At 33.2% G+C, this 27,161-nt stretch overlaps 2 protein-coding genes and 1 pseudogene across 2 annotated transcripts; 2 read left to right on the top strand and 1 right to left on the bottom strand.

The window, feature by feature from the left end:
• Positions 1-12,694: 12,694 nt before the first annotated feature.
• LOC133692684 (proteasome subunit beta type-1) lies at positions 12,695-15,465 on the top strand. Its single transcript, XM_062113790.1, has 7 exons — positions 12,695-12,860; positions 12,944-13,051; positions 13,710-13,791; positions 14,392-14,521; positions 14,600-14,742; positions 14,837-14,923; positions 15,170-15,465. The coding sequence occupies exons 1-7, from the start codon at positions 12,814-12,816 to the stop codon at positions 15,242-15,244; spliced, it is 672 nt and encodes a 223-aa protein (XP_061969774.1). The 5' UTR covers positions 12,695-12,813; the 3' UTR covers positions 15,245-15,465.
• Positions 15,466-15,874: 409 nt separating this feature from the next.
• Positions 15,875-18,049, bottom strand: LOC133692685 (uncharacterized). Its single transcript, XM_062113791.1, has 7 exons — positions 17,717-18,049; positions 17,560-17,616; positions 17,055-17,180; positions 16,809-16,875; positions 16,573-16,665; positions 16,364-16,477; positions 15,875-16,283 (listed from the first exon to the last, which is right to left on the bottom strand). The coding sequence occupies exons 1-7, from the start codon at positions 17,863-17,865 to the stop codon at positions 16,230-16,232; spliced, it is 660 nt and encodes a 219-aa protein (XP_061969775.1). The 5' UTR covers positions 17,866-18,049; the 3' UTR covers positions 15,875-16,229.
• Positions 18,050-18,188: 139 nt separating this feature from the next.
• LOC133690749 (ATP-dependent DNA helicase 2 subunit KU80-like) lies at positions 18,189-26,746 on the top strand (annotated as a pseudogene).
• Positions 26,747-27,161: the final 415 nt, after the last annotated feature.

Here is a 27,161-nt window from a genome sequence, read left to right as displayed (position 1 = left end):
ATTTTAACTTAAATATTACATTTAATAATATTATTTTAATTATAAAAATCAATTACAAATATTTATTAACACTAAGAAGAGGTTGCAAATGAGGGGGGGGGGGGGTTCATGGAGGTATGTAAGGGGAGGATAATGAATGGAAAGGTATGCAATCATCTCTTTCCATTGTTGTTTTTTTGTTCTTTACACTTTGCCTTTATTTTTCTTTCAGAGCACCAATTTATTGTTCAACCAACTCCTCAATGTTTGGTGATGGCTAACTCACATTGATTAATTATGAAATGTCTATGGTCAAGACACTACAATCCAACCTCATATCTCAGATCATAGTCATAAAGATATTATAAACCTGATTTCTATCGAGTTTATCGGTTGCTCCATCCTCCAATCCCAACTCCAGATTATATTTTGGACGAGTTGAAGGGTCCACCCCGTGTTTGGCATGCATGTCGGTGTTATATTATTCCTACACAAAAAAATAAACAAATAAAAGATATGGTTACAAAGTACAATGCGTTATACAATGATAATAAATATATTAATTGCATAATGATGTTTTACATATAAAATCAGTTCAGAATCACTGTTTAATCTGAATCCTTATCATCTTTATTTTCATCATGTTCATTATATTCTTCGTTGAATTGAAGTTGTTTGATCCATTCATCTTCATCCATTTCTATATTTTTATTGATACTCAATATATCATTTAACTCATCAAGATCAACATGAACATGAGTATTCTTTGCGACATGAAAACTTGAATCTTCTTCTAACTCAGTAGATGAAGCAAATTGAAGTAGATCAACCAACTCATCTAGTTAAAATACATCTTCTCCCCTAGTTACTTCATCATTACCATCTTTAATAACTTAGACACGACTATTGGATTTTGTTTTCACAACACATAACCAATTAACTTTATTGTGATAATTTATAAAGGAAAGAGTGTATATGTAATACACTTGTTGACATTGTTTGACAAATTCAAAATAATATTGATGTTGCTAAGTCTACCTCTTTTATTGATTTTAATCAAATCATGGTTGATCTACCCTAATTCTATAGTCTGCAAACCACTTGACCTCCAAAGACATTATTCTATTATGTATGATCGATACTATGTCATTAGTGGTATTAATAATAAAGCTCATCTTTGTTTTTTATTTTTTTATCTTCTAATTAGACCTTTTTATAGCCTAATGAGATGAAATTAGGCTTGAAATTATGATTAAAATAACAAATTAGAAGATAGAAGATTAAAGCCTGAAATATAGAGAAAATATATGGCTAACTCTAAATTTATGATAATTTTTTTATTTTGATATAAAAGTTTATTTTTTTTTAGGTCCCCATGTTAGAGAGAGGAGAGAGAAACTTACATAAAAAGGTCAAGGAGAGAGAAAATTATCAATTTTCACTATACTAACAATCAAATGGCCTAGCTTTGCATCAAAGGGTTTCATTTGACGAGAGAAGTTTGATTGTGATGTTTTTAAGCATTCTTAATGCCTAGAAAAAATAGATCGGACTTGAGAGAGAATTTTTCTTAAGGTTTGATTTTGAATTTTTGAAGTAATTTAGGGGTATCTTGAGCTAGGAGATTTTGTTTGTTGAGGCGAGTATGGTGTTTTTTAGAATATTTTTTTTAGTAAAAATGAGTTGAAAAATAAATTTTAGAGAAAAAAAATATCCTCCCCTCGATTTTCCAACTACTATAGTGGTGGTTAAAATTTATACAACTGCTTAATAGGCAACAAGTCGCCTGCCATTATGAACGACATGTGACCTACTTAATTTTTTTTTAATAAAAAAAGAAATAAAGGAGTGGAATACTAAGGCCAATTTTTTTTTTAAAAGGTGCAAGGCCTAGGACTTTTAATTCAGGTGAGCTCGCTCGCATGGACTTGTTTGTTTTTTTAATTTAATGTTATTTTTTTAAAATTAATTAATTTTAAATATTATAAATGAATGAATTTAATATTTAAATTAATTAAAAATAGATTTAATTTATTATTTAAAATTAGGTTTAGAATTTAAAAAATTTATTCAAAATATTTTCATTTCCAAATTATATTAGATTTGAGTAGAGTAATTTATTCTATGAAGAGTATCCGAATAATATCATTTTAATCATAATCAAATAAAATAGTTTAATGATTTTAATTTTATATTTTTATTCAATTCAAGTCATGGATTTGATAGAATAATTTTAATTGGACCAAGTCGATCGAAAATGTTATTATCTTAATAATTAAAAAAAATTAATTTGAATACATTAATTTTTAATTGATAATCAAAAAGAATTTTACATATAAAAAATACATTAACAATACTTTGCATATTTTTCTTAACATTAATTAAATGAAAACTAAAAAAATTCAAATTATATATAGCATAGCGCAGTACTATAAACAAGTATGGCATCTAAATCGTCTTGTGCTCGAAGGCAAATAAGTCCTCCAGAATTGGGAAACATAAAAAAAAATGTAACCAAAATAATCTCCCCTCTCTATCTTGTTTCCCAGTAAAGAACAGATGGGAGGCTCTGTTATCTTGATCCTGCAAAACAAGTTCACCCGTGTATATATCATGCTGTTTTATTTAAATATGAAGAATCTGAATTACGTTTGATATAACCTCTTCATAAATAGTCAACTAAAAAAGGCGAGTAGATTGAAAAAAAAATGCCCAAGAACATAACGGGGCATGTAAATGCTGTCAATTCTGGCTAAATTTACAGATGCCTTGAGCGATTCTCGAAAGTTTTGTATCTTAGTTTACCCACGAACAAAATAGCCTGGAATCAATCAAAGACAGTAACCAGAAATGTCCGAAATGGACCATAAAGTCTTCACAGATCAGAACCCTGCAAAGATCGGCAGCTTGACCTAAGAAAATCCACATTTCTGACAGAATTCATAGAATCTTTTTATAATATCTTGATGAATGGATTCGGGAATTGCATTTCTTGATTATACTTTCCATTCTATACATTATACAATTGCTAGCCTCAATTGAGAACAGATCTTGGTTATTTTGCAGACGAGATTAGGACAACATCTGTTCGATCTACATAAGACAATGGCACCCTTTAACCTTTTTTCCTTCGGCAGGCACCGTCACCATTTCAACTGTGCAGCTGATATTACCATCCATAAACATACCTCAACAAATTCATCAGGGCCGGCTCAATTCCCTCATCCAAACAATTCAGCTGATTAGAAGTTTGTTAAGATTATTGTTATAACACAAAATTCATCCTTAACTATGATGAAATTATTGGTGAAGTGGGTAATTTCTTTCCTTCGAACGACTCCATCAAATATTTTCACACATTAAAAAAACAAAGAGGGAGGAAAAAAGGGTCCTTCAAAAGGGACATTTTTTCTTCCCAAAAAATAAAAATTAGAAGAATTACTTCCAATTACATTTTCAAAAAAACCCGCAAACTGAGAAGAGCAACTAACAGAATGTAGCGACTCACAGCACACGAAACTCAGAAGGATCACCAATGCTTGATCAACCTTCAATTAGTTCAGGAAAATGCCAAAGCAGCCTAAAACACAATCACAAAGAAAAATAATCAGTACCTAAGTGATCAATAGCCAACTTACTTAAAAGAAGTCAGCAATTTACAAGGATTGCTGAACTACATCTCATAACATTACCCCGCCGTAGCAACCATGAAAAGGGTCACCAAATAGATCATCTTGTACCACCTTTTTTGTTTTTCCCACTTCAGCTGGTTAAATATGTCAACGGCTTGAACTAAATGTTGCCTCTTCATGTACCTGATCAAGGATTTGCAAACCATGACTTAAATTGCAGTGTAGACAAAGTAACATGGATCCTAATTTTTTTCTAATAACAACTATGCCAACGAGTTATTGTGTACCCTCAAATACATAGTGATGAATCTAAGAAATTCGAAAGTCTGTTCTCCCTCTAATCTTGTGAGGAAACACTGTGCGCGAAAAATACTCCTTAAGCATTTAAAGCCTTTATCAGTGTCTATAAAGGTACTGAAAAAGCGTGATCGGCAACATCCGATTCAACAGGTTTGAAAACATTCAATGTCTTTGGAGGATATTAAGACAACCAAGCAATAACGTTATTGACTCTGTTCATGCTTTCAGGTCTCTGAATTGAATGGAGTTGCAAGATTACGTGTAATAAAAAAACAAATGTTTGAAATTAAGAACAAACTTACGATCTGACATGGTGATAGAGGTTTGGCAGAGCTAAAATACACGCAAACCAGTGTCCTGTTAATAGAAAGCTGATGCATAAGGCTCCCAGTAGATAAAACTCCGGGAAAACAAGCTTGTTTAGCCCAGATGCTGCATCATATGCGTTCAGCTTATCAGCTTCGAGTTCTACCACGAGCATGTGCTGCAACAGTAGAGACAAAGATGTAGAATGTAAGTCAATGTTCTGTCATTAACTTGACCAATTAATTATGTGATTTTGGCTTACTGAGCCATTGTTATACATACTAAAATTCTGCATTAATCTGTTCTATCTGCTCGAACACAAAATTCTGTCCATTCAATTGTTTGAAATCCTTACTGAAAGAAATGTGTTTCGATAATTATTAATTAATATGCATATCTTCTGCTTAATACTTAATTCATAATTTTGTTAAAAAAAATTGTTTGCTGTTTTTCTAAAATAGAATATTAGTTGTTGGCCCACCTAGGTGAGTAGGACCAGAGTCATCTTGGTGTAGTTGGTCCGCCTATAATGTGATTGGAATATACTTGTTGCTTGGTAGTGAGATTGGCTAGTATTGGGCTCAGGGTTTATATTCTTTGTACACGATCCAAAGTAGGCTTGGGAGAGATACGACTTAAAAGTCAGGCCACAAAACTCTTCTGGGTGTCCAAAGCTCAAATAAAGCTCGCTTCTGTAAGGTTTTTTACTTGGAACCGTACATACGACATGGCACGATGCTTATCAGGAGCAAAGGTAATCGATTTGAGTTCCTCGAAGCTTCAATGGCCCAACAAATCCAAAGCTTCAATGTTTTGTAAAGCTCAACATGACAATATCCCTGAATAGAAGATTCATTAAGATTTCATGTACTAACCAAACCCTAAACGGGGTTGATAGACCTAAATGCACTATCTCCATATGCAACTAAACAAATATATACATACTCTCATAAGGCTCTTATCTCCCAATCTGACTTAGACATTGAAAATTATCTCATCCTTTTAAGATACTTGTGTTTCAGTTATTCAAGTATGGTTTTGACAAAAAAAAAACTATAATTTAAGAGAGGCTTTCAACAACCTGTTTGTTGAAAATTACTATTTTTTTCGCATTGACAACCATTATTGAATGTTAAGCAATACAGTCAAAGGTAACAAAAAAAAACCACCATTAGAGGTTTCCTTGTTCATCAGATCATATGGGTGATGTGATTAACTTCTGACATGCCGCCATGCATCTAAATCCTATCTTGATCGCATAAAAAGGAAAACAAAGTAATCAAGAAAAGTAGGGCAATAGAGTGAATGAGAACAGACCCCGTAACCGATAACGCCCATAAGGGGAACAAGAAGAGAAAGGCTGCATAACCATCCGAGAAAGAGAAGAAATCCCATTGTTGTTGCCTTGCCTTCTATGCTGATCTTTGTCTCTGTTTTTGTTTTTGTTTTTGCTAGATCATCTTGTTTTAATATTTATACGTCATGGAGTTGTTTAATGGATCAGGACTCCTTATTAATTAATAAATGCTCTCTATTTATCCACGTGCTTAAGAAACTTACTACTTGCTGCTGCTGCTGCTGCTGCTGCGTATCCTTTTAAAATAAAGCTTCAGTTTTTCTTTCTTTCCTTTTTGAACAAGCTAATATATCATCTAAGACGTGGTGCTAGTTGTTCTTTTTTTAAATAATAATATTCTAATAAGAAGATAGATGGTGATATATATACAGGCAAATTTTATTTTAATTTTATTTTTAATTTTTTAAAGTGTTTAAATTTTTAATGTGCATGTAAATATTGTTTAGTTCTTTTTTAATCTACATAATTATATTTATAGATCATATAAATTGAAATAATTAAAATATAGTTTGCCGAACATAGGAATGCTAAAATGTCATCGTATCTTGAAACGCCACAGACTTTTGCAACAACTTAATTTGAATATTCCTTTGCTTTTGATGCAAATATATTAATTTGTTTTTATGAAAATATCAACATCATCAATTAATTATAAGTCTTATTATTTAGACTTTATAGTGATAAACTTTAATTATCTAAGTGAAAGGTGATAACATTATGATTTTATTTTCAGTAAGGTACTTGTTATTCATTTTAAATTAAAATAAAAAAAATTAAGAAAGCCAAACTTTCAGAGAAAATAAAAATATATTACCTGAGAATGTAAAACCACCACACTGTTAGAGGTGGAGAAATATTTTATTTATGGAGAAGTACATGAAAGGAAATATTGTACAGATGGAGACAAATCAATGCAATGAATAATATATCTGTACAATCATGTTCAACTGCTACAGTCATGGAGAAGATCATTGCTTAATGTCAAGAGAGGATTCTTGAGCATCCTTAACATCCCCCCACAAGCTTAGCATTGGATTAGAACATACGAGAAGCTTGAAACCAAAAAAAGAAAAAAAAAAAGCGAACGAGAGACACTCTTGATGAAAACATCAGCAATCTACAGTATGTGAGGGAACATGCTGGGTGCATATGGTGACAGCAATGACAAGTTCACGAAGAAAGTGATAATCCAAATCGATGTGCTTAGATAGCTTATGAGATACCGGATTGGAATTGGGAAAAGGAGCACTCTTATTATCACAAAAGAGAAGTGGGGGAAGCAGGGCGGGGTAGCGACAGAAAGATAATGAAGAAGATGTTGCAACCCAGAAGACCTCAGCGAAAAAGGTGGCAAGGGCACGGTGCTCAGATTCACAGATGGATTGAGAAATAGTAGGCTACTTCTTTGTACTCCAGGAAACAAGATTGGTACCAAGGTGGATGGAATAATCGGTGGTGGAGCGGTGAGCATCTAAGCAACCAACCCAATCAGTATTGGAATAAGTAGTAATAGTGAAAGAGGAAGAAGCTGTAAATGTGAGGCCAAAGTGAAGAGTACCCTTGACATATGGTATACGTTTGACAGCTTGAAAATGCATCTCAGTGGGAGCATGCAAGAACTAACCGACAAAGTTGACAGTGAGTAAGATCATGCCTAGATGATGGTCAGATATTGCAATGCACCAACAAGAGAGAAATAAAGAGTAATGTCAGCAAAAGGAGGACAGACAGAGGAGAGACTCTGGCCACCGACCATGGGAGTGGTGAAATTGTATAGGAGTAAAGAAGTAGGCGAAGATGGAGTGTGAGCTTACGTGGGTGAACTAAAGTAGGAACAGTCCAGTGTAGTGATGGGCTTAAACAAAAGAGTTGGGAAGTACGTAGAGGGAAAATGAGTTTCATCAAAGTAGGCATGGTGACTGGTGAGTAATATAATTTTTGGTGGTTGTCAGATCCAAACAACGAAAACCATTATAGGAAGGATAATTTCCCTAAAAAAATACAATGCTACGTGCTGAAAATTTATGGAGAGCATAGTCACACAAGAATTTGAAAACCTCCCCTTCGGTTTAATATGAACCATTATCCAGCAGTGCATGGATACAATTAGCATTGAAGATGTTATTTACTAGGAGGCAACGATTGAAAAATAAAATAAAATTCACAATATTATTGAAAAGAGGTACACTATTCATATGTGAAGACAAAGACATTATTGAAGGAGCCCGACTCATCATTAGCCTATGTTCATAGCCCCACATAAATTATCCCACTTAATTTATGTGAGCAGGTTGATGGTGAGCCGGGCTCCTAATAATTTTCCGTTTTGAAGTCTCCCCAAACTCAAATCTGCAACCAATTGCGAAACACGTAGTAGTAAAATGGTGAAGTAGCACCTAATCTCCTGCGAAATCCTAAGATGAATTCCCACTTCTCTGCACAGATATATAATAGAACATGTCAGCAAGACATATGCTGCATCAAATATGTATGTTATGGAGCATCTTTGCAGCTGCCAACATCTCATCTTCCTTGTGACAGCTTCTAAGACTCTATTTTGAAAAGGACAAAGAAAAGCATCAACCATCACCATCATCATCGTTCTCATCCTCATAACCTTCAGCTCTTTCTTCTCGAAAAGTCTCCAATTTGGGAAACTTGGAAGGCCCCAATGGGAAACCGAGGAGGGACGGTGCAACCTCAATCCAAGCTGGCTTCATAGAAAGTTGTCTTATCTCTGTTGCCATTTTTAATTAGCAATAGAAATGATACAATCAAAAGGCACCATATGTAAAAACGATAGCCTGTGTTTTTGGTGTGTTGAGGAGAATGTAGTCGAATATATGTCTCCTGTTTTGGATGAGAAAGAAAGGTAGAAGGGATACGAATAATATACCCAATGGTAAGCTTAATATTTTTAGGCCTTGAGGAAAAGGATGCAGGAGATGTTCGTGGAATAGGGATTTATATATTGTGGAGTGTAGCTAAAAATAGAGATAAAACCAAGAGGGAGTTCAGGAAGACAACCGAAGCTCGACGGGATAGCAAGTGCAGCCACCTAGATAGAGTTAAAAACCCAGTGTTAACGTCCAGTTAGTTAGTTTAAAAAAATAAATTAGAAAGGATGCATCAAAACAGATGCATGCGAAAAGATGGATGGAGGAGAAACAATTGCTATGTATAAGCTCATATCTGCTACATGGCTGACCCCTCTTGGATTTTTCGGCTGGCCATATAAACAATCTTTAGATACTGCAATGGAGATTTCTAAAATTATCTGTAGGAAAATAGGAAGGGATGGGATAGAGTTGCATGTATCATTAAATCACCCTGCTACCATCCTCCTATATAAAGAAACTAGTAGCTATTAATTAGGCCCGTGATTCGCCACACGTCAGATTTGTTTTCTTGGTAAAAAAATGAACACACATGCTTTTCAAACGTGTTCTTTAATATACAAAAATTATTTATCATAAATCAAAATACTTATACATACATCTAATTACATAAATTGATATTTAATTAAAATATAACTAAGATTAGAATATTTGATCAAATAACACAGACTATTCAATCAGCTGTGTTTAACAACTATGTTTCTTAGAATAATTTTTTTATTTAATCAAACTATTCATGCCAACAAAAGAAAAAAAAAAGAGTTCATGAAAGCAAAAAACAATTCAATGTTGAATGGAAAAACTAAAATATATATATAATTTAAAAAAAACAAAAAAAAATAGATAAACTTGGGCTAACCTGCTAACCTCACGACCATGGACACAAAATTAGGATAACCCTATAAAAAAAAAGTGAGAAAAAAAGCACGAAGATCAATTTTCAAAACATTAAATGTCAAAAAATGAAATTGAAAAAAAATCAATTTTAAAAAAGGACTTAAAAAAGACCAGAGTCAACTTGTGTTCACTTTCGAAACCCGTAAACGTGATCATGAGCCCGAGATTGACTGCATAGAAGGCAAACTAAAAAAAACAATGAAGCAAAATTCTCAATAAAATAATCTCGAGTGATGAAACTAAAAAAATAATTAAAAAATCAAAGGAAAAAAAAATTTGAGTCAAACTAGGTTAACTCACCAACCCCACAACCATGGATATATGATTGAGATATCCTCATCTAAAGGAAACTAAAAAAAAAGGCATGAAGACCAATTTAAAAATAAATAAATATTGAAAGATAAAATTAAAAATAAATCAATTTTATATGAGGACCTAAAAAAACAAAGTCAACTAATGTCAGCCTTTGAAACTTGTGATCCTAGTCATAAGAGTAGGACTAATCCTATGAAAGACAAACTATAAAAAAAATGGAAGCAAAATGCCTAATAAAAAAATGATGAGAGATGAAATTGAATAAAAAATGCAATTAAAAAATCCAAAACAAACAGAAATAAAAAAAAAACGAGGACCGAATTCAACATAAAAACAAATTGAAATCAAATGCTAAGAATGAAATTGAAAACAATATTCAATCAATAAAAAAATATATCAAATGAGAATCAAATTCGATATAAATATCAAATTAAACCAAATGATTAGGGATAAAATTGAAAAAAAAAATAAACCAAATAAGACCAAATTAGACATAAAAAATCAAATCAAATGCTAGGGATGAAATTGAGAAAAAGAAATCAATTAATAATAGGAAAAAAATCAAAAGAATAAAGATCAATTCGATATGAAATTCAATCTAAACCAAATGATTAGGGGTGAAGTTGAAGAAAAAAAATTAAAAAAAAAACAAATAACAATAAAAATAATGAAGATCAAATTGGATATAATAAAAAAATGATATGACATTTTCATACTTTGACAAAGAGAAGAGAGAGGAAAAGAAAAGGCTTCCTCAAGGCTCAACAGTCACGCTACATCATTAAAAAGAGGATGTCGGTACACTTCTAACACCACCACAAAAGGTGGTGTTTGACAACTGAACACTGCCTCATGTGCTGCCTAAAATTTATGAGGGTGTCTAATCACTAGCATATGAGTGGCACAAGCCAACTACTTTTTCTTTTTATTAATATTTTATATATGTTAAAAGATCAAAATATCCCTTAGTCTTCTTGAGTATAACAAAAAAGCTAAAAGTCAAAGATTAAAACTCCTCTACAAGGAAGATATAACTTTTTTTTGCAAAGAAAGCTATATAATTCAAGTGTTTATTAAAAAAAAAATGTCTATAAAGCCTATGGACCCAATTCATTTTTATTTGCCAAAAAGGTTATTTTAGTAATCTTATTGTTTAAAAAATGTAAAAAATACCTCTCTAACCTTTATAAATTTGAAAATAACAATTGTATCCCTTTGAAAAGACCATAATACCCTGATAGCAAGCTTTTTTTTTTTTTATAGAGAGAAGGGCTAAGGAAAAACATTGTGAACTTCTATAGTATTTTCCCAAGCCTTTCAGATTTTGATGAATATAGAATGATGAATTTTGATATAAAAAAAAATTAAAAAAAATTGACCTGAGTTAATCTGAGTTAGTATAATAAGCTTGTAAGCTGAGTAGGGGGCGAGCCAACTCAGGTTGACCTACCAAAATCGTGACCAGGTCATGAGATCAGGATAACCCGATAGAAAAGAAAAGAAAATAAATCACAAAGCCTATTTTTTTAAGGAAAAAAAACATCAAATAATGAGATCAAAAAAGAAAAGAAGTGAAAAAAAAATAGTGTCAACCCACATTTCAAACTCGTGATCTAGATTATAAAATCAAAAGCATCATACCTGCAAAAACCATAAATCTTAATTTTTAATCAATCAAATGTTGCAAGATAAAATTGAGGGAAAATAAAAAATAACAATTAAAGAATGAGGATCAAAATAAAAATAAAAAATAAATTAGAGAATATCTACAAGTTTTTTATTAAAGAGTAAAATTAAAAAAAAATCAATCTAACAAATAAAAACAATCAAATAAATAAAAACCAAATTGAAAAACCATGAGATTATTACCAATAAATAGAAAAATCATTGGGTTTCCATAATGTTTGCTACATGATTTCTTCCACAGCTTTTATAGTTTTTGTTAATTGTTAATCCTTTCATTAGTTCTAATTAACATAATCATTAGGTAATTTGAAGCTTGCATAACTTTATTTTTTTTATTTAAAAAACCCATGAATTTATTACAATTGCTTAAAGAAATACAAAAAACTTTATGTTTATTTGTAATATTTAGTTCATCGTCACACGATAAAAGTAAGATGTCATTGAATTCAATGATTTTCTACGAACAAAAAATATAAAATTAACCAAATAGTATGACTAAGAAGATATTAATATATTAAACCCCGTTTGTTTACTTGATAGTAATTTTTTTTTGAAAAGTAAATTTTTGAAAAGTGAATTCCAGAAAAGTAAATTATTTTCTGATGTTTGGTAGTGTAATGAAAAATGAGCTGGAAAATAACTTATTAATGTTTTATTTTTCTCAAGTTTATTAAAATAATAAAGAACAAATCTTACAAATTAAAAAGTTTAATGAGAATGAAATTGAAAAAAAAAATAATTTCATAAATTATCTCAAATAAAATAAATAATAATTAAAATAATAGAAATCAAATCTAAAAAATAAAATAAAATAAAATATGAAGAAATTAAAATAATAATAATAAACATTTCATAAATTATTTCAAAAAAAAATAAGTAACAATCAAAAGAATAAGGATCAAATTTGATAGATAAAAAATTTCAATAAAAAAATGATAAGGGAAAAGCAAATAACAATTATAAAAATGAGAATCAAAGTTAATATAAAAATTAAATTTTAAGATATGAAAATAAAAAATAAATATTTAAAACAAAATATAAATAACAATAAAAAATTTGAGAATCAAATTTGATATAATCAGTAAATAATATGATATTTCTAAATTTTTTATAACTTCTAGAAAGTGTTTTTCATTTAAATTTTTCAGAAAAATATTTTTCTAGAAATCAATTAAATTTTTTTAATTGAAAAGTATTTTTTATTAATAAATTTTTTTAATAATAAATAAATATAAAAAAATTTAAAGAATAATTTTTTAAAAAATAAATTTTAAGAAACAAACATAGCAAGTGGTTTTTTATCTTAAAACCCCTGAAGTGAGCTGCAAGACAGACCCAGCAAGGAGAGATCTAAAACAAATAAAAATCGAAGCCTGCCCTCTCCGATTTTAAAAGCCTTTCACTCTCTCTAAGCCATAACAACCCCTCTCTCTACCAGCACCCAATGACTAAACAACAAGCCAGATTTGAACCCTACGATTTTAATGGAGGGTAACCCTCTACCCCTCCCCATCTCAGTAAGTTATGTCTATTTATTTGTTGATTTGTTTGATTTTGAATTATTTTTTTTGAAGGACTTGCGTTGCGATTGCTGGAGCTGATTACTGTGTAGTCGCCGCTGATACTCGAATGTCTACCGGATACAATATTCTCACTCGCGATTACTCCAAAATCTATAAATTGTATGTCTTCTTAATATCTCTCTATTTCTTTTTCTTTTTTTGCTTGAATTAGTTTGTGGGTTTTCTTATCTTGGTTATCTTCGTTTTTTGTGCTCCAATTCGGAATTTAGGCTCTGTTAAGTGAAATTGACTGATAAATGTGGTTTTTACAATTGGGTTTATAGTTTCATTTAATTTCAACAACCCCATTGTAAATTTGGATGCTGGTGTAAAGTACTCTGTGGGATCGGTCTGGTTTTTGGAAATAAAAAAGTTTGTGCTTTTTTCAAAGAGGATGAATTTGCACGAGGGCACAGGTAAGAATTGAGCTTCATCTCATCCTTGGATCAAATGAATGTAACAATAATTCAATTAGGGATTTTTATTCATTGAGGATTTCATCGGAAAGGTTTAATAAATTTTCTAAATTGGACACATATGAGGTTAGAGATATCTGTCTTCCAACTTGTCTTTGCACATGCTTGCCAATACCTGTATATACCTTTGACAAACTGAAAGTATGGAACTTAGTGCTCACTAGATAGGTAGAGTTTTCATTGAATCAATTTTGATAATGATCTGGGAGTACTTGCATCCCTTACTCCGCTTCTTAATGAAGTGTGTTCTTTTCCTAGTTATTTATTAACAAGACTGACTTGATGTGCTTCACTGATGTCAGAGCGGACAAGTGTTTAATGGCCTCTTCTGGCTTTCAAGCTGATGTGAGAGCCCTACAAAAGGTTTTGGGGGCTAAGCACCTGGTGAGGTTTCATGAAAATAAATTGATACATTTGTTGTTAGTTCTATTTAACTTGAGGCGACTCTCTCTCTCTCTCTTCAAATTGATTGAATATAAAACAATCTAATGCTTTAGTTCTGCAGAATTTTTCCCTCCTAAATTATATTAGAAGCATGTTGTAATTGATTGAATGTATCCTTGAGATTACATTAGTTCCCTTCCTTTGAGATCTTACTATATCTTGAGATTTTTCCTTTGAAGTTTTATCAGGGTGTTAGTTATTTTTCGGTATTTGTTTTGGAAAGTGTGGAGGTTGGTATGCCCCAAGTCTTTTCAGGATTATAGTCCAAATTGAAAATTGTAAAGATTGCCGCATGGAAGGAGTTGGAGAGGTTCTTGTTTGGAGGAAGAGACTCTGAGAGCTATGTAATTTGTGTACCTATATATCTGTTAAGAATGGTGGTGTTTTGTGTAACTTTCAAGTAACAAAGGGCCATCTAGAAGTGTGTGTTCGTAAATATCTATGATTTTGTGGTCTAATGGACTCCTTTTTGCTGTGTTTGAAAAGAAATGGCTTCTTGTTTGGCATGGAACCTAATATCTGTTCGTAATCACTTAACAGATCTATCAACATCAACATAACAAGCAGATGAGCTGCCCTGCCATGGCTCGACTTCTCTCCAACACTCTCTACTACAAACGTTTCTTCCCTTATTATACCTTCAACGTTTTGGTTGGCTTTGACGAGGAAGGTAAGTGATACAAGTTAATGGTGCAGTTTTAAGCTTTCAATTGGTGTTAACAAATTGGTGTTCTTTTTAAACATCTAGGAAAGGGCTGTGTTTACACTTACGATGCTGTCGGTTCCTATGAGAAGGTTGGGTATAGTGCCCAAGGTTCTGGTGCTAAACTCATCATGCCTGTGCTAGATAACCAGTTGAAGTCCCCCAGCCCTCTTTTATTACCTGCGCAGGTATGCTCTCCTTGGCTAACATTGTTTCTTTTGTCAATTGTCTGGGGTGTTACGTCTTTTATCTGGTTATCTGAAAAACTTGTGACTTTCATAGGACGCTGTAACTCCACTTTCTGAGGCAGAAGCAATTGATGTGGTCAAAGATGTTTTTGCATCTGCAACTGAGAGGGATATATACACTGTAAATTCCTGTTTCCTTTCAGCTTTTGCCCTTTAAATCAATTCTTCCTCTCTCTTTTTTTTTTGTCCTCTTTAAATTATATCCAGTATCTGGAGGGAGGTCTGCCTCTCTCTGAATTATTACTCTTACACAAGGAAAAGATTGTGCAGGATGTTGTTAGGTTTACCCGTACAAGATATTATGCCTACGTCCATGCTTTGACTTCAGTTCATTTATCATACTCAATATATCTTGTCTGTTTTGCAGGGAGACAAGCTTGAAATTGTCATCTTAAATGCTGATGGTATGCGTCGTGAATATGCAGAGCTCAGAAAAGATTGATCCACAGATGATCATTCTGCCGGACTTAATGGAAGTTAAAGTGGTGGTTGTCGTTTACCATATCTTCGTTTTGTTATGATTTCTCCCATTACAGTGTAACTTCTAAATCAGTCCTGAACTTGAACAATTGCACTTCCTAGTTAATGAATATTTTGCAACGTTGAAAGCTTTCATGTAATTTAGATCAATGCAGCTGATTTAAGCCAAGTTAGTTATCCTCATCATCTTGTGCTGGGTATGGATTTTATAGATGACGATGCTTTTCATATGCGGCCTTCTTGATATTCTTACCTAGCTCTGGTGTAGCGTGTTCTTCGCTTGTTTTTTTTTTTTTTTTCGATGGCCTTGTCTTGTATACGATTTGAATTGCTCATTATTTCTTTATTTGGTCAAGTAATGTCTCCTCGAGTGACATCTTTCCCGTTTTAAAATTTGACGTTGAACAACTAATTAACATCACGGACTTGAGAATTGGGCATTTGCTAATGGGGTGAAACTGATAAGTGTTATGCACGTAGCATTGTGGCGAGGCAACTATGAGATATTCACCGTGCTCAAGGGCTCTTTTTATCTTGTTCACGGTTTCTCTTGGCTATAGAATGGAAGGGGCCGAGCTTCAAGATACAGCGATTGGTCTCGTCAAGGCACAAATGTGCAATGCTATTGGAATTTTAATTGCACTTATTCCCATCACTGTAGGAATTGGGTTCAGGGTTCTAGCTTCCCTAGTCCCTTTTCATCAAGAGTACGGGACTCCTGATGTAAACACATGGAGATTATTACAACTGTACCCACTAGAGAGTATCTACTCAGTTTTGACTTCTTTCCGTGGATCATTAGATCACCGGGAAACAAATCATCATGGGGTACAACTGGGTAGATGTAAAATTTTCCTGGTACAATCTTATTCTTTTATATTTTTTTCAACATCAATGAATGCTGTTGATGTTCTAAATTAACAGCGCAGCTATAAGGCAGGGGCCCTTCAGAAACTCTCTGCAGATGCCCAGCCTTTCTTCTCCAGCTCTAGTCTCAATATCTGCAGTGAACGCCAAGTTCCTGCTAAGTGAGTGACGATGTTTTCGAAGGAAAGGACCCCATAATGTTAGAAAAGCTAACCTTGATTCTCTTTCTGTTGTAATCAAAATCAAAGTTTCCCAAGCGTGATGCAGACCGATACTCCACAATCGTGTTATTGCCTGGCCGGAACCAAAACTCAACATCATCTACTAGCTGTTCGAAAGAACATCGGGGCATTAGTGTTAAGCGTTTCATTGCAACTCAAAGGCTCCACTTGCGATTTCTTGAGAGGAAGACATCTAACTTACCCCTAAAATAGGACTCTGGTATTCCACGTGCACGTAATCATCATCCCTCTCTACAATCTTTGGTGTAAATTTCTCCGGTTTCGTTGATCTTATCTGCGCAATTGATAATTATTCAGGTACAGCTTAATTTGATCTTGCTGTTAAAGCTTAATCTACAATCATGAAGCAATGGAATTGTTGTATCACATCTCTTTTTTGTTCAACATGCTTAGAAGGAATCTGAAAAGACAGTTTACCACGTCAAGAAGCTCTTCCATTGCCTGTTCCTTGCTGACTGGCTTTTTTCTACCACCATTGTAGTTCCTACAGCAGAGGGGGGGGGGGGGGGGGGACACACCAAAATATTCAACTCAGCACATGTTAAGTTTGACGGGTCATTATCGGCGACCACGAGACGCATTAGTTGAGAAGTTGGGACTTGCTTTTCACATGTTAGAAACGTTCAAAATGAAGTCGGCGAGATTTTTTGTGGCAGCACCTACCATGGAGGGGCATAGTGGGTAAGATCAGTGATATTCTCCGATGTTGAGATACAATTCTTTGTAGCTGGGCACAGAGATAATGATGGTTGGTTCTTTTGCACCCCCAGGTAATCAGGCTTTTTCCCACTGTTAACATATGCCAGATTGAAAACATAAGAGATTTAAAAAAAAAAACAAATATCCCAAATTAAATATAAATTATCGAGGATACCTAACTGTAAAACCCTTTTTTAAGAAATTAACAATACTTTTTATGTTTAATTCTAAGTGATTAATTAAATATCTATCAGATCCTTGCATCATTTTACGCATACTAATACTAAATCGACCTCTCTATATAGTGTGTAGAGTATTGGAAAATTCACGAGAAAAACCTACATGATAATAGATAATACTATGAATGGGAGAATTCGGCTCTCCCTGCTGTAACATTTCGCTGATATTTTGCGAACGGGAAGACTTTAAAGGGATAAGGAGACAGAGGGATGGAGAAAAGGAAACATACCCGAGATTGAGAATGGCACCAGCTACTGCTAATTCACTGCTCCTTAGTACTATTTCCCTTCAAATTTATATACTTCTTATCAGAACCTCTCCACCTGATTGGATAGACAGACACATTCCATGTAAATATATTTTCATGCCTACAAAGAATTTAGTACCTTCGAGCAATTTGATGCTGGGGTTTGTTGTCGTTGTCCTGCTGCTGACAAAAGAGGATACGAGGACGAGTGAACCCATTGTGGTGTTCGATGCTGCGAGCCTTGCAGAGACAGCCAGGATAGGCTTTTGGTGGCGCCACTGAAGCCATGTTTTACAAACTCAAGCTCTGTGTCTCGTGTTGTTTGTTTGTGTTGTTGCCCGCCTGCCTGCGCAATTTGGAGGCGTTTCTACTTTCTATCCTTAAGCACGAGCCCACCTGGCAATGGATGACCCGTTCCGTGTTGACGGTCGTTACTTTTTCTTTTTTATTGACCGGGGCGTTCACCGCCCACTTTGAAAAATGAAACGGCAAGGGTAATGCTGTGATTTTTATTTCAAAAAAAGGAAACTAAATTACGTTAGGGCACAGCTAGAAGGTAAGTTCCGTGAATGTATGAATACATATTGTTGAGCAAAGTCCAGGTCAATAAAATGAAGGTAAGAAATAATAATAATAATAAACATAACAGTAAAACTACTTATTACACGTATCCTATCAGATACAATGCATTACACATGGCATCTTACACTTTTTTTTATTTTACTTTTCTAAATGAAAGTTTTATTTTGGATAAGTTTTAAAAATTTGAGATTAAATAAAGAATTAAGCATGAAAGACGTAGAAAAAATGGTTGAAGGTTGAGACTTAGAAATATTTGACAGGTGTCTCGTAAAAATAATATTAGTGATTGATTTGTCTTTCTATTAAAAAGACTTTACAATCTTGAAATTTCAAATTGACTGGTTTGAATAATTTAATCCTAAATTTATTTGTAAAATTTTAAACTTATATTACAAATGTGCAGTATCAACATGATTAAATTTATTTTCATATAAATAGTAGTTCAATTAGAAAAATAACCAAATAATTAAAACAATTTGATGTAAATTAAACTTAATAACTTAGAAAATAAGTAATTATATTTATGGAGTGATTCATATCCTAATTACATCCACGTATTGAAAATCTTAGATAATGGAGTATTTTTTTTTTGGTTTATGAATTTGAAACTACAAGCCTAGTTATTACAAAAAAAAAATTGCAAGTCAACTTGATTTTCGCCTATAAAATTATTGTTTATTATTCTATCGCCTATAGAATCACTGTCTACACGTTAACGACTATTGGTTATCAGCTTACAATTACATGTCTACTTGTTAAACATGTTTTGAAGATTTTGTAAACTTGATTGAACTACAATTCAGTTGTTATTGTTGAGTTTGTTATCCTTCTTAGTTGTCTTTTCTCTTTCTTTAAATAGAAAAGTTCAAGATAACTTTCAATAATTATCCACTCACCTTATTCAATATAACTTGACGCTCTATTTAAGATAACTACTCACTCATTTTTTTAAGGATCTTATAACATATAAACTTTTTATATTTTTTATTCAACATCCAAGTTCAAGTTTGGACTTTATCAAGTCTGGTTTGTAATATAAATTTTACATATTCATCTTGATTCATATTTCATAACTCTTTAGTTAATTTTAGTATATAACTTGAAAGGTGATTTTTTGCCATGAAAATGTGTTGATAATTAGGATTATAATTTTGTGGTGTGGATGCTTTGGTATTGTTCGTAATAATTTCATGGACATCAAGAAATAAAATGTACCACTAAGTTGTAAAATATTCCACCAAGTTTATCATTCAGGTTATCAAGATTTTTTTGAACTCAGCTGGTTAAAATTTGAATTTGCTCTCCAATAGGTACAAGTTCGAGCCCTCTCAAAGTTACTAGAAACTTACATGATTGTTAACTTCAAAACCAATGGAATTAGTTGAGGTGCACACAAGCTGGCCGGCCTGGACACCCACATTAATTAAAAAAAAAGATTTCTTTGTACAACATACAATACAACTGTTTATGTACATTATATATATGTCTTTATAAAAAGAAAACTCATGTTTTTAAACAAATCTTATGTGTGAAAAAAAAAAAGTTTTGATGCATGTGGAATTAATGTAGAGTCTTGAAAGCTTGTCCATTAGTTTTAGGTTTACAACCCAGCAAAACTAATTTTTAAATTTCATCCAATTACATTTCCAAACTTTTAACCCCAACACCCACCCCCCGATAATGTTTTGCTCAATGGGCTTCATCAGATGATCTGGACTTTTAACCTCCCTCTCTTTTTCCGTCATTAAAGAAATCCACAGCCGCAGGACTTGCCCCTTAGCAACCCGAGGCGGCAAGAAAAAAGGAAAAAAACAGCAGTCTGGGTTCTCGTACTGTCAATCCATTTTCTAAACTACAAAATAACATATGACAATAGCAAAATAAACTAAACTACAATTTTTATGTGATCTGTAACAGTGCTCAACATTGGTTACATGCCTACAATGTAATGTAATATTGATTGCAGCAGTGTTTTTTTTTTTTTATCCCCTAACTTTTTTTCATCAATTAATTTCTTTAATTGCAAAATTAATAACTAATTACTTTGTATTTATTGGCTAGGAACAAAATTCAAAGAAGAAGGACCGACTTAGAACAGCACCGGACATAAGTGTTGTGTTTAAAATTGGTGCAAAATGTTCAATTTAGTCCTCTGATTTTCTAAATTACAACTTTTCCATCCCTTATATTTTTTTAAATTTGATTTTGGGATAAAACTTTATCTTGATTATTTTCTAGTTCTTGGTTTGTGAAGGAGAGAGAAAGTTTTGCTAGATTTCAGTATAAAAAGAGAGAGTCATTGTCCTCACCTATTCCAGCCATTAGATTAGCTGATCTTGATATTCACGGGTTTCATTTGATGAAAATAGCTCGATGGTGATTGTTTAAAATCTTGATATTGTCTAAAAAAATAGATCGAAGTTGAGGAAGAAAAATTTAACTCGATTTGATTTCATGTTTTACGACCCTTTTTTGGGTTTCCAAGATTGACAAATTGGTTTTATAGGTGTTTGGAGGGGTGTTTGCGAGTTGTTTTTTGGTTGAAATGACTTACAATATGAGTTTTCAAGGGGAAAATAAGTTTGCCTTGATTTTCTAGCCACCACTGAAGTGACCATAATCCAGGCAGACATACGACACGTCATCTGATTATTTTAAAAAAAAAATTAGAGGAGGATGATAAGGCATCCACCCCTTAAAAAGACAAAAAAATTTAAGGTTTAGCTCTTGCACACCTAGGTGTTTTTTTTTAGAGGGCTAGATACACTGAGCCACCAACCCCGTTTGTTTTGGTCTTTTTAGGGTGTTTTTTTGAATTTTTTTGAATTTTGTGTTTGGTGCAAACTATATTTTTTTTAAATTATTAGACATGATTTAGTCTTTGGTGTGGATCATAGTTTTGACATATTAAAACACAATATCCAAGACCTTTTTTTCTGTTTAGTGCATTTCTCCCCTTAATTTTTTTTTAAAAACAATTTAACCCTTTGTTACCAATGATTTTTTTGTTTAGCTTAAAAAAAATGTAATTTCATCATTTTTTATTATTTAGCTTTAAAAAATAATGCATGATTGAGATCATGTTCATGACTTGAGCTGTAAATTTTATAAGTTAATTCAAGTTTATTAGAGTCGATACAATATGACATTTTTTTTTTTATATCTCTTCAATTTACTTTCATATTTAATCTAATTTGTGGTTGCTTAAGACTCATCAAGAAAAGAATAAGGGAAGGAAAAGAAAAGAGATATATTATCCAATTAAGTTAATTCATTGTGTTCGTGTCTATTACTTGGATTATAAATTTTACATGTTAACCCGGATTAATATAATATATCTTTGTTTTTTCATTTCACTTCTTTAATTAATTTTTGAATTAATATTTTAATGGTTTGTTGTTTAACATTTAATTTAGGGTTAAAGTAAGGTTAAAATAATGATTACATGTTTTTTTTAAAATTAGATTTTTATTTGAATACAGTCACCAGTTAACTCTTAGCTGGTTAGGCTGAACAAGTCATATTAATTTTTTTTATTAATATTTATATTAATCAATTAATTTTATCCAATACACTAATTAAGTTCTTATTTCTCATTTCAAATATTTCAAAAAAACAACTCATTTTTTTAAATGCACAATGTTCTTCCTCAAATTCAAAAATTTTGCTCCATGCTTGTCCAGAAAGAAGGTATCACAACTTTTCCAAATTTTTTAGTCTCTAGATTCTTCAATTTTTTTTTTTTCTAGTTTCGTCCTTGCATTGTTCCAGGTTTTACTTTGTTTCTTATGCGCAGTTAATTTATAGAAAATTTGACAAGGTTGGAGTTGTTCTTTTCGGGACTCGAGGTATAAATTTTGGTTCAGTTGATTGGTTGCTGATTTTAGAAATTTCTGCTTTATTTTGTGTTCGATTTAGTGCTTATGTTAGTTTTTTTTGTACTTACTTATTTTTTATTTTAAAAAACAATTCTTAGAGACTGACAATGTGCTGACGAAAGAAGTGGGTGGGTATGAGCATGTTGTCGTTTTACGAGATATCGAAGTTGTTAATGGAGATCTTGTTGATGCATTTCAAGAGCTCCCTCGAGGAACGTTTGATGGCGATTGTATCCATGGATTTTTCTATAATACTTGTTTTGGAAATTTATGCTCTGTGCGGGTGATTTGACTTGTTTTTCCTACGTTCTTGTTATTTGTGTTCACCTTCTGTTTCCTGGCATTACTGCCTGCCTACCTCTATGCATTTGAGTTCAGTAGAAGGGTCTTTTTCTTTGTTTTCTCAGCTCTTCCTGGGGAGTTTCTTTGTAAATAAAGAATGAAGTGAGCTTTGATAACATATTTTCCTCTGGCCGAATTATTAGAATAGGCCTTGCGAGCATGCCATTCTCATCTGACACTTGCATTCATTTGTATTAGAGGACTACCTGTATTCATTTTGTTAAGCCCAATAATATGGTATGGCGCTACATTTTGTCTCTTCATTAATCTGATCAATGCTTTATAATTGAGTACTTAACTTTGGTAGATCTTGATGCTATTGTTGTTGGAATGGATATGCTGATAAAAAAGTATCAAGCAACAAACAAAGGAAAGAAGCGTCTGTGTCTTTTTACAAATGCACTGTGTCCTGTTAAATATCCATATGAGGGGACTAGGGAAGATCAAGTGAACACCATCGCAGCTCAAATGAGTGCACGTGGAGTGAAAATGGAAAGTGTTATTGCGAGGGGAAGATTAAACGGGGGTGGAAACCAAAGAATAATGGATGAAAATGACCGACTGCTGAATCTTTTCTCAGAGAAAACATCTGCTAAGGCAGTGTATGTTGAGACTCCTACTGCATTGTTAGGTGCACTTAGAACTCGAAATATATCTCCAATTACAATATTCAGAGGTGACCTTGAACTCAGCTCCAAGATGAAGATCAAGGTGAAGTTTTTGATTTGTCATTGAAGATTATTTTTGGAACACCTCGTATCTCATTATTTGTGGTTGGATGTTATCGCATATTCTCTTTGTTTCTTTATACTTTATATTAAAACGATTTGATGCATTGGATTGATCAAACCTAAATGTTCCCCTAATCATATCTTACTCTAAATTAGACATGAAAGGAATCATGCCATTTAAGCAGTTACATGGCATTAGCTGACTCTTGTCATCTACAGTTCTAATCCTCATCTGATCCAGTTTCTGTCTACTTAACTTTCTCAGGTTTCCTGTTTGGACAGTTCTTATTTATTAGTTTTTTTTTTTTCCTTTTGATGTTCACCTATTAAAAGTTAGTGCGTGCTGGTATTGGAAGTTGCATTTTAGAATATAGACTTTGAGTTTTATTATGTCTGTATTATTTACGAGTAGGTGTGGGTCTACAAAAAGACCATAGAGGAGTGGTTTCCCACTCTGAAGAAATACTCTGACAAAGCACCTCCAACAGACAGATTTGCTACACATGAAGTCAAGTTAGATTATGAGTACAAAAGTGTGGAAGATCCTAGTAAGGTTGTTCCTCCAGAACAAAGAATTAAGGGTTATAGATATGGACCACAAGTTGTTCCAATATCATCTGCTGAGCGGGATGTTGTGAAATTCAAACCAGAAAAGAGTGTGAAGCTTCTAGGATTTGCTGATGCTTCAAACATAATGCGATAAAGAATCGCTGCTTTGTATGGTTAATGTGGATTAAAATGAAAACTTTGTCTGATATTTTTCTTTTGTCTTAACATGCATGTAATCAAAAGACACTACTACATGAAAGATGTCAACAAAGAATTAAGGGTTATAGATATGGACCACAAGTTGTTCCAATATCATCTGCTGAGCGGGATGTTGTGAAATTCAAACCAGAAAAGAGTGTGAAGCTTCTAGGATTTGCTGATGCTTCAAACATAATGCGATAAAGAATCGCTGCTTTGTATGGTTAATGTGGATTAAAATGAAAACTTTGTCTGATATTTTTCTTTTGTCTTAACATGCATGTAATCAAAAGACACTACTACATGAAAGATGTCAACATCTTTATTCCTGAACCAGGCAATACATGTGCTGCTTTTGTAGTTTCTGCTTTAGCCAGAGCAATGAAGGAAATGAACAAGGTTGCAATTTTGCGATGTGTGTGGAGACGACACCAAAGGAATGCTGTTGTTGGGGTTTTGACACCCAACATATCTGAGAAAGACAGCACTGTAGGTTTTTGTACTTGTTTTGGTTCCTGAGCATCAAATTTTTTCTCTATACTTTGCTTTTGTTGCTTGTTTTGGGTTTGTTACCCTATTAAAATTGCTCGCTGGTTTGTTGGGCAGCCTGATTCATTTTACTTTAAGGTACTTCCTTTCGCTGAGGATGTCCGAGAATTTCAGTTTCCATCTTTTAGCAATTTTCCAGCTTCTTGGCTGCCGAATGAACAGCAGCAAGAGGCTGCAGATAACCTTGTAAAGATGCTTGACCTTGCACCATCTGGCAAACAGGAAGCCCTGCTACCTGATTTCACACCAAATCCCATTCTGGAGGTACCATGCTGCATATATTTTTTGTAGACCAGCCTGATGCTGTTCTGGTTAACAAATGCTAAATTTATTGAGTAAATCCTTAAGGTGCTTACATGCAAGAACAAAAACGAGTGTTGAAACCATAACCTTTCTTGTGGTTTTCTCGTGTGTTTCTGTAATAGATTTTCATCTTATGTGAGCGCTTTTTATGATTTGTGTGCTTATAAATTTTCTTACATTGCTTTGTTAAATAAGACGTAATGTTGTGTTTCTCAGTGATTTTATCATCATCTTGAGTTGAAGTCAAAGCATTCAGATGCAGCTGTGTCTCCACTTGATGAAACTCTCAAAACAATAACTGAACCCGATCCAGATCTTCTTTCTGCAAACAAAAACGTAGTTGATGCGTTTTGTAAGAGCTTTGAACTCAAGGAACATCCAAGGGTGAGTATTCCTGAGGACTTCCATTACAACCATAGTGTCATACTGCTGCCAAACTTATCATGGACATCGATGAAGTCGATTTTGATGGCAGCTGAAGAAATCAAGCAAGCAATTGTTGCGAGAAAAACCCCCTGGCCTGGATGAGGAAGAGGGTTACGAAGGTGCAACTAATGCTCTATCTCCCAAGCCTGTTAAGATCAAGAAAATTGGGGATTCTAGTCCAGTTCAAGATTTTGAAGTCATGATGTCAGGCAGAGATGGTCCAGATTGGGCTGGTAAAGTAATTACGGATATGAAAAACAAAATATATAACCTGGTCGAGAATTCCTATGTAGGGGATAATCATGGAAAAACATTGGAATGTCTGCTTGCCCTTCGCAAAGGTTGCATGCTTGAGCAAGTAGGTCTCATATCTCTTTTGGATGCATTAGTTTATATATTAGGATAATTATGGGTTTTATGATTTACGTCTGTAATTTAGTGTTAATTACTCAGACTTATCAAATTTCTCTATGGCTGCAACTCTGCTGCTGCTTTCAACCACTCCATTGTGTTACATATTTGAGATTTATTTACTAAACTATGCATCATTTGAGGTTTCAAATGCATTTTCCCCATAGTCCAATCAAATGGACTTTGGAAACTATTTTGGGTTATTGATACGCTGCTGCCTAGCAACCATCCCTGTCTTGGGGATAGCCTTACATTCTTGAAAGAAAAGCTTGTCATGTAGTCTACATTTCTCCATAGCTTGCATGTGGGAAACAAGAACATTGATCCAATTATTTTGACAGCCTGTGCCATCAACTGCTGGTTTTTCTGTTTTCTCAATAGTTATGCAAGGCATCAACTTCGAGTACTCATTGGATGAATGTGTGTTATATTTTCATATCTACCCACACGTTACTTGACTTTTTACAGACAAATGCCTGGGTATAATGGTGATTTACGGACCTAGGCTAGGTTAATCATTTTTTACTGTCAAGCCAAACCTACAATAGCTTGTTAATTCTGAAACTTCCATGCAGGAACCTAAGCAATTCAATGATTTCCTTCACCATCTTTTCAATATCTGCCGAGACAAAAAGCCCGGCAATTTCTGTGAATCCCTCGTATCTGAAGGACTCACTTTGATTTCAAAGTCAGAAGCCATGGACAGGTTTTCTTTCTAATTCATGTATTGCTTATTTTTTATTGTTAAGAATTCGTTATCTTAGCCATTAATCTTGTGTTTCTCTATAATTTGTTTTTATAAGCAGAGAGTTTACAGATGATGAAGCTAAAACCTTTCTGGTTAAAAAGGAGCCAAAACTTGAGTGAGAACAAGACTTACTGTAAAGTTTGATCTCTCGTAGTCATTTTCTATTTTGCCAATTTAAGGTATATGACTAGAATCATATGCATTTCTACAGCCATCTAAATTTGGATAATACATGGAGCTCTAGAACTTCCATTTTAGATGTTGGCTTGGCCATGAGAGGCTTTGTTTAGCAAGGAACAGAATCATTGTCATGTCTGATGGCAAAGCACCTGTTTTTTTTGTTTGTTTGTTTGTTTAGGGAGGGAAGACGCCATGTCGTTTTCCTGCCAACTCAATATAAGAACAAAATTTTGGCGAATCGTCGTCTGACCTATAGAGCAAAACGTCGGAAATGGATTAAGGTGTCCTTATGTAAGAAGAGATCATGCTAGCTCCGGCAATCATTGATTTTAAAACTAAAAAATTATTATTTAACAATAATTAAAGAATAACAAGATACTGAATAATGTTTTTCTTGTTTTTGAAGTTTTAATGAATTCACAACTTGAAAGGGTCCCGTTATTGGATTTGTAAAATACGCCGGTAGAATTCACTTATTGAATGAAAGATTATTCGGGAAAGTGATTTTGCAAAGAATATGTAGTATAATTAGGATTTTTTAAAACTCTTATTCTCATGGTTAAGAAACCTGGACTTATTTGGTGGGTTGATCCTAGGTTTTAATTGAGTTTTAATTTATAAAAACTTGAGCTTATAATTGGTCTGATTAAATCTAGGTAGCTTGCTGGATCAACTCGAGACTCAAGT

The sequence above is a fragment of the Populus nigra genome, chromosome 4, assembly GCF_951802175.1.
Source record: "Populus nigra chromosome 4, ddPopNigr1.1, whole genome shotgun sequence".
Lineage (NCBI taxonomy): Eukaryota > Viridiplantae > Streptophyta > Magnoliopsida > Malpighiales > Salicaceae > Populus > Populus nigra.
Note: the sequence above shows the minus strand (reverse complement) of the source record. Positions and strands in the feature narration are given on the sequence as shown.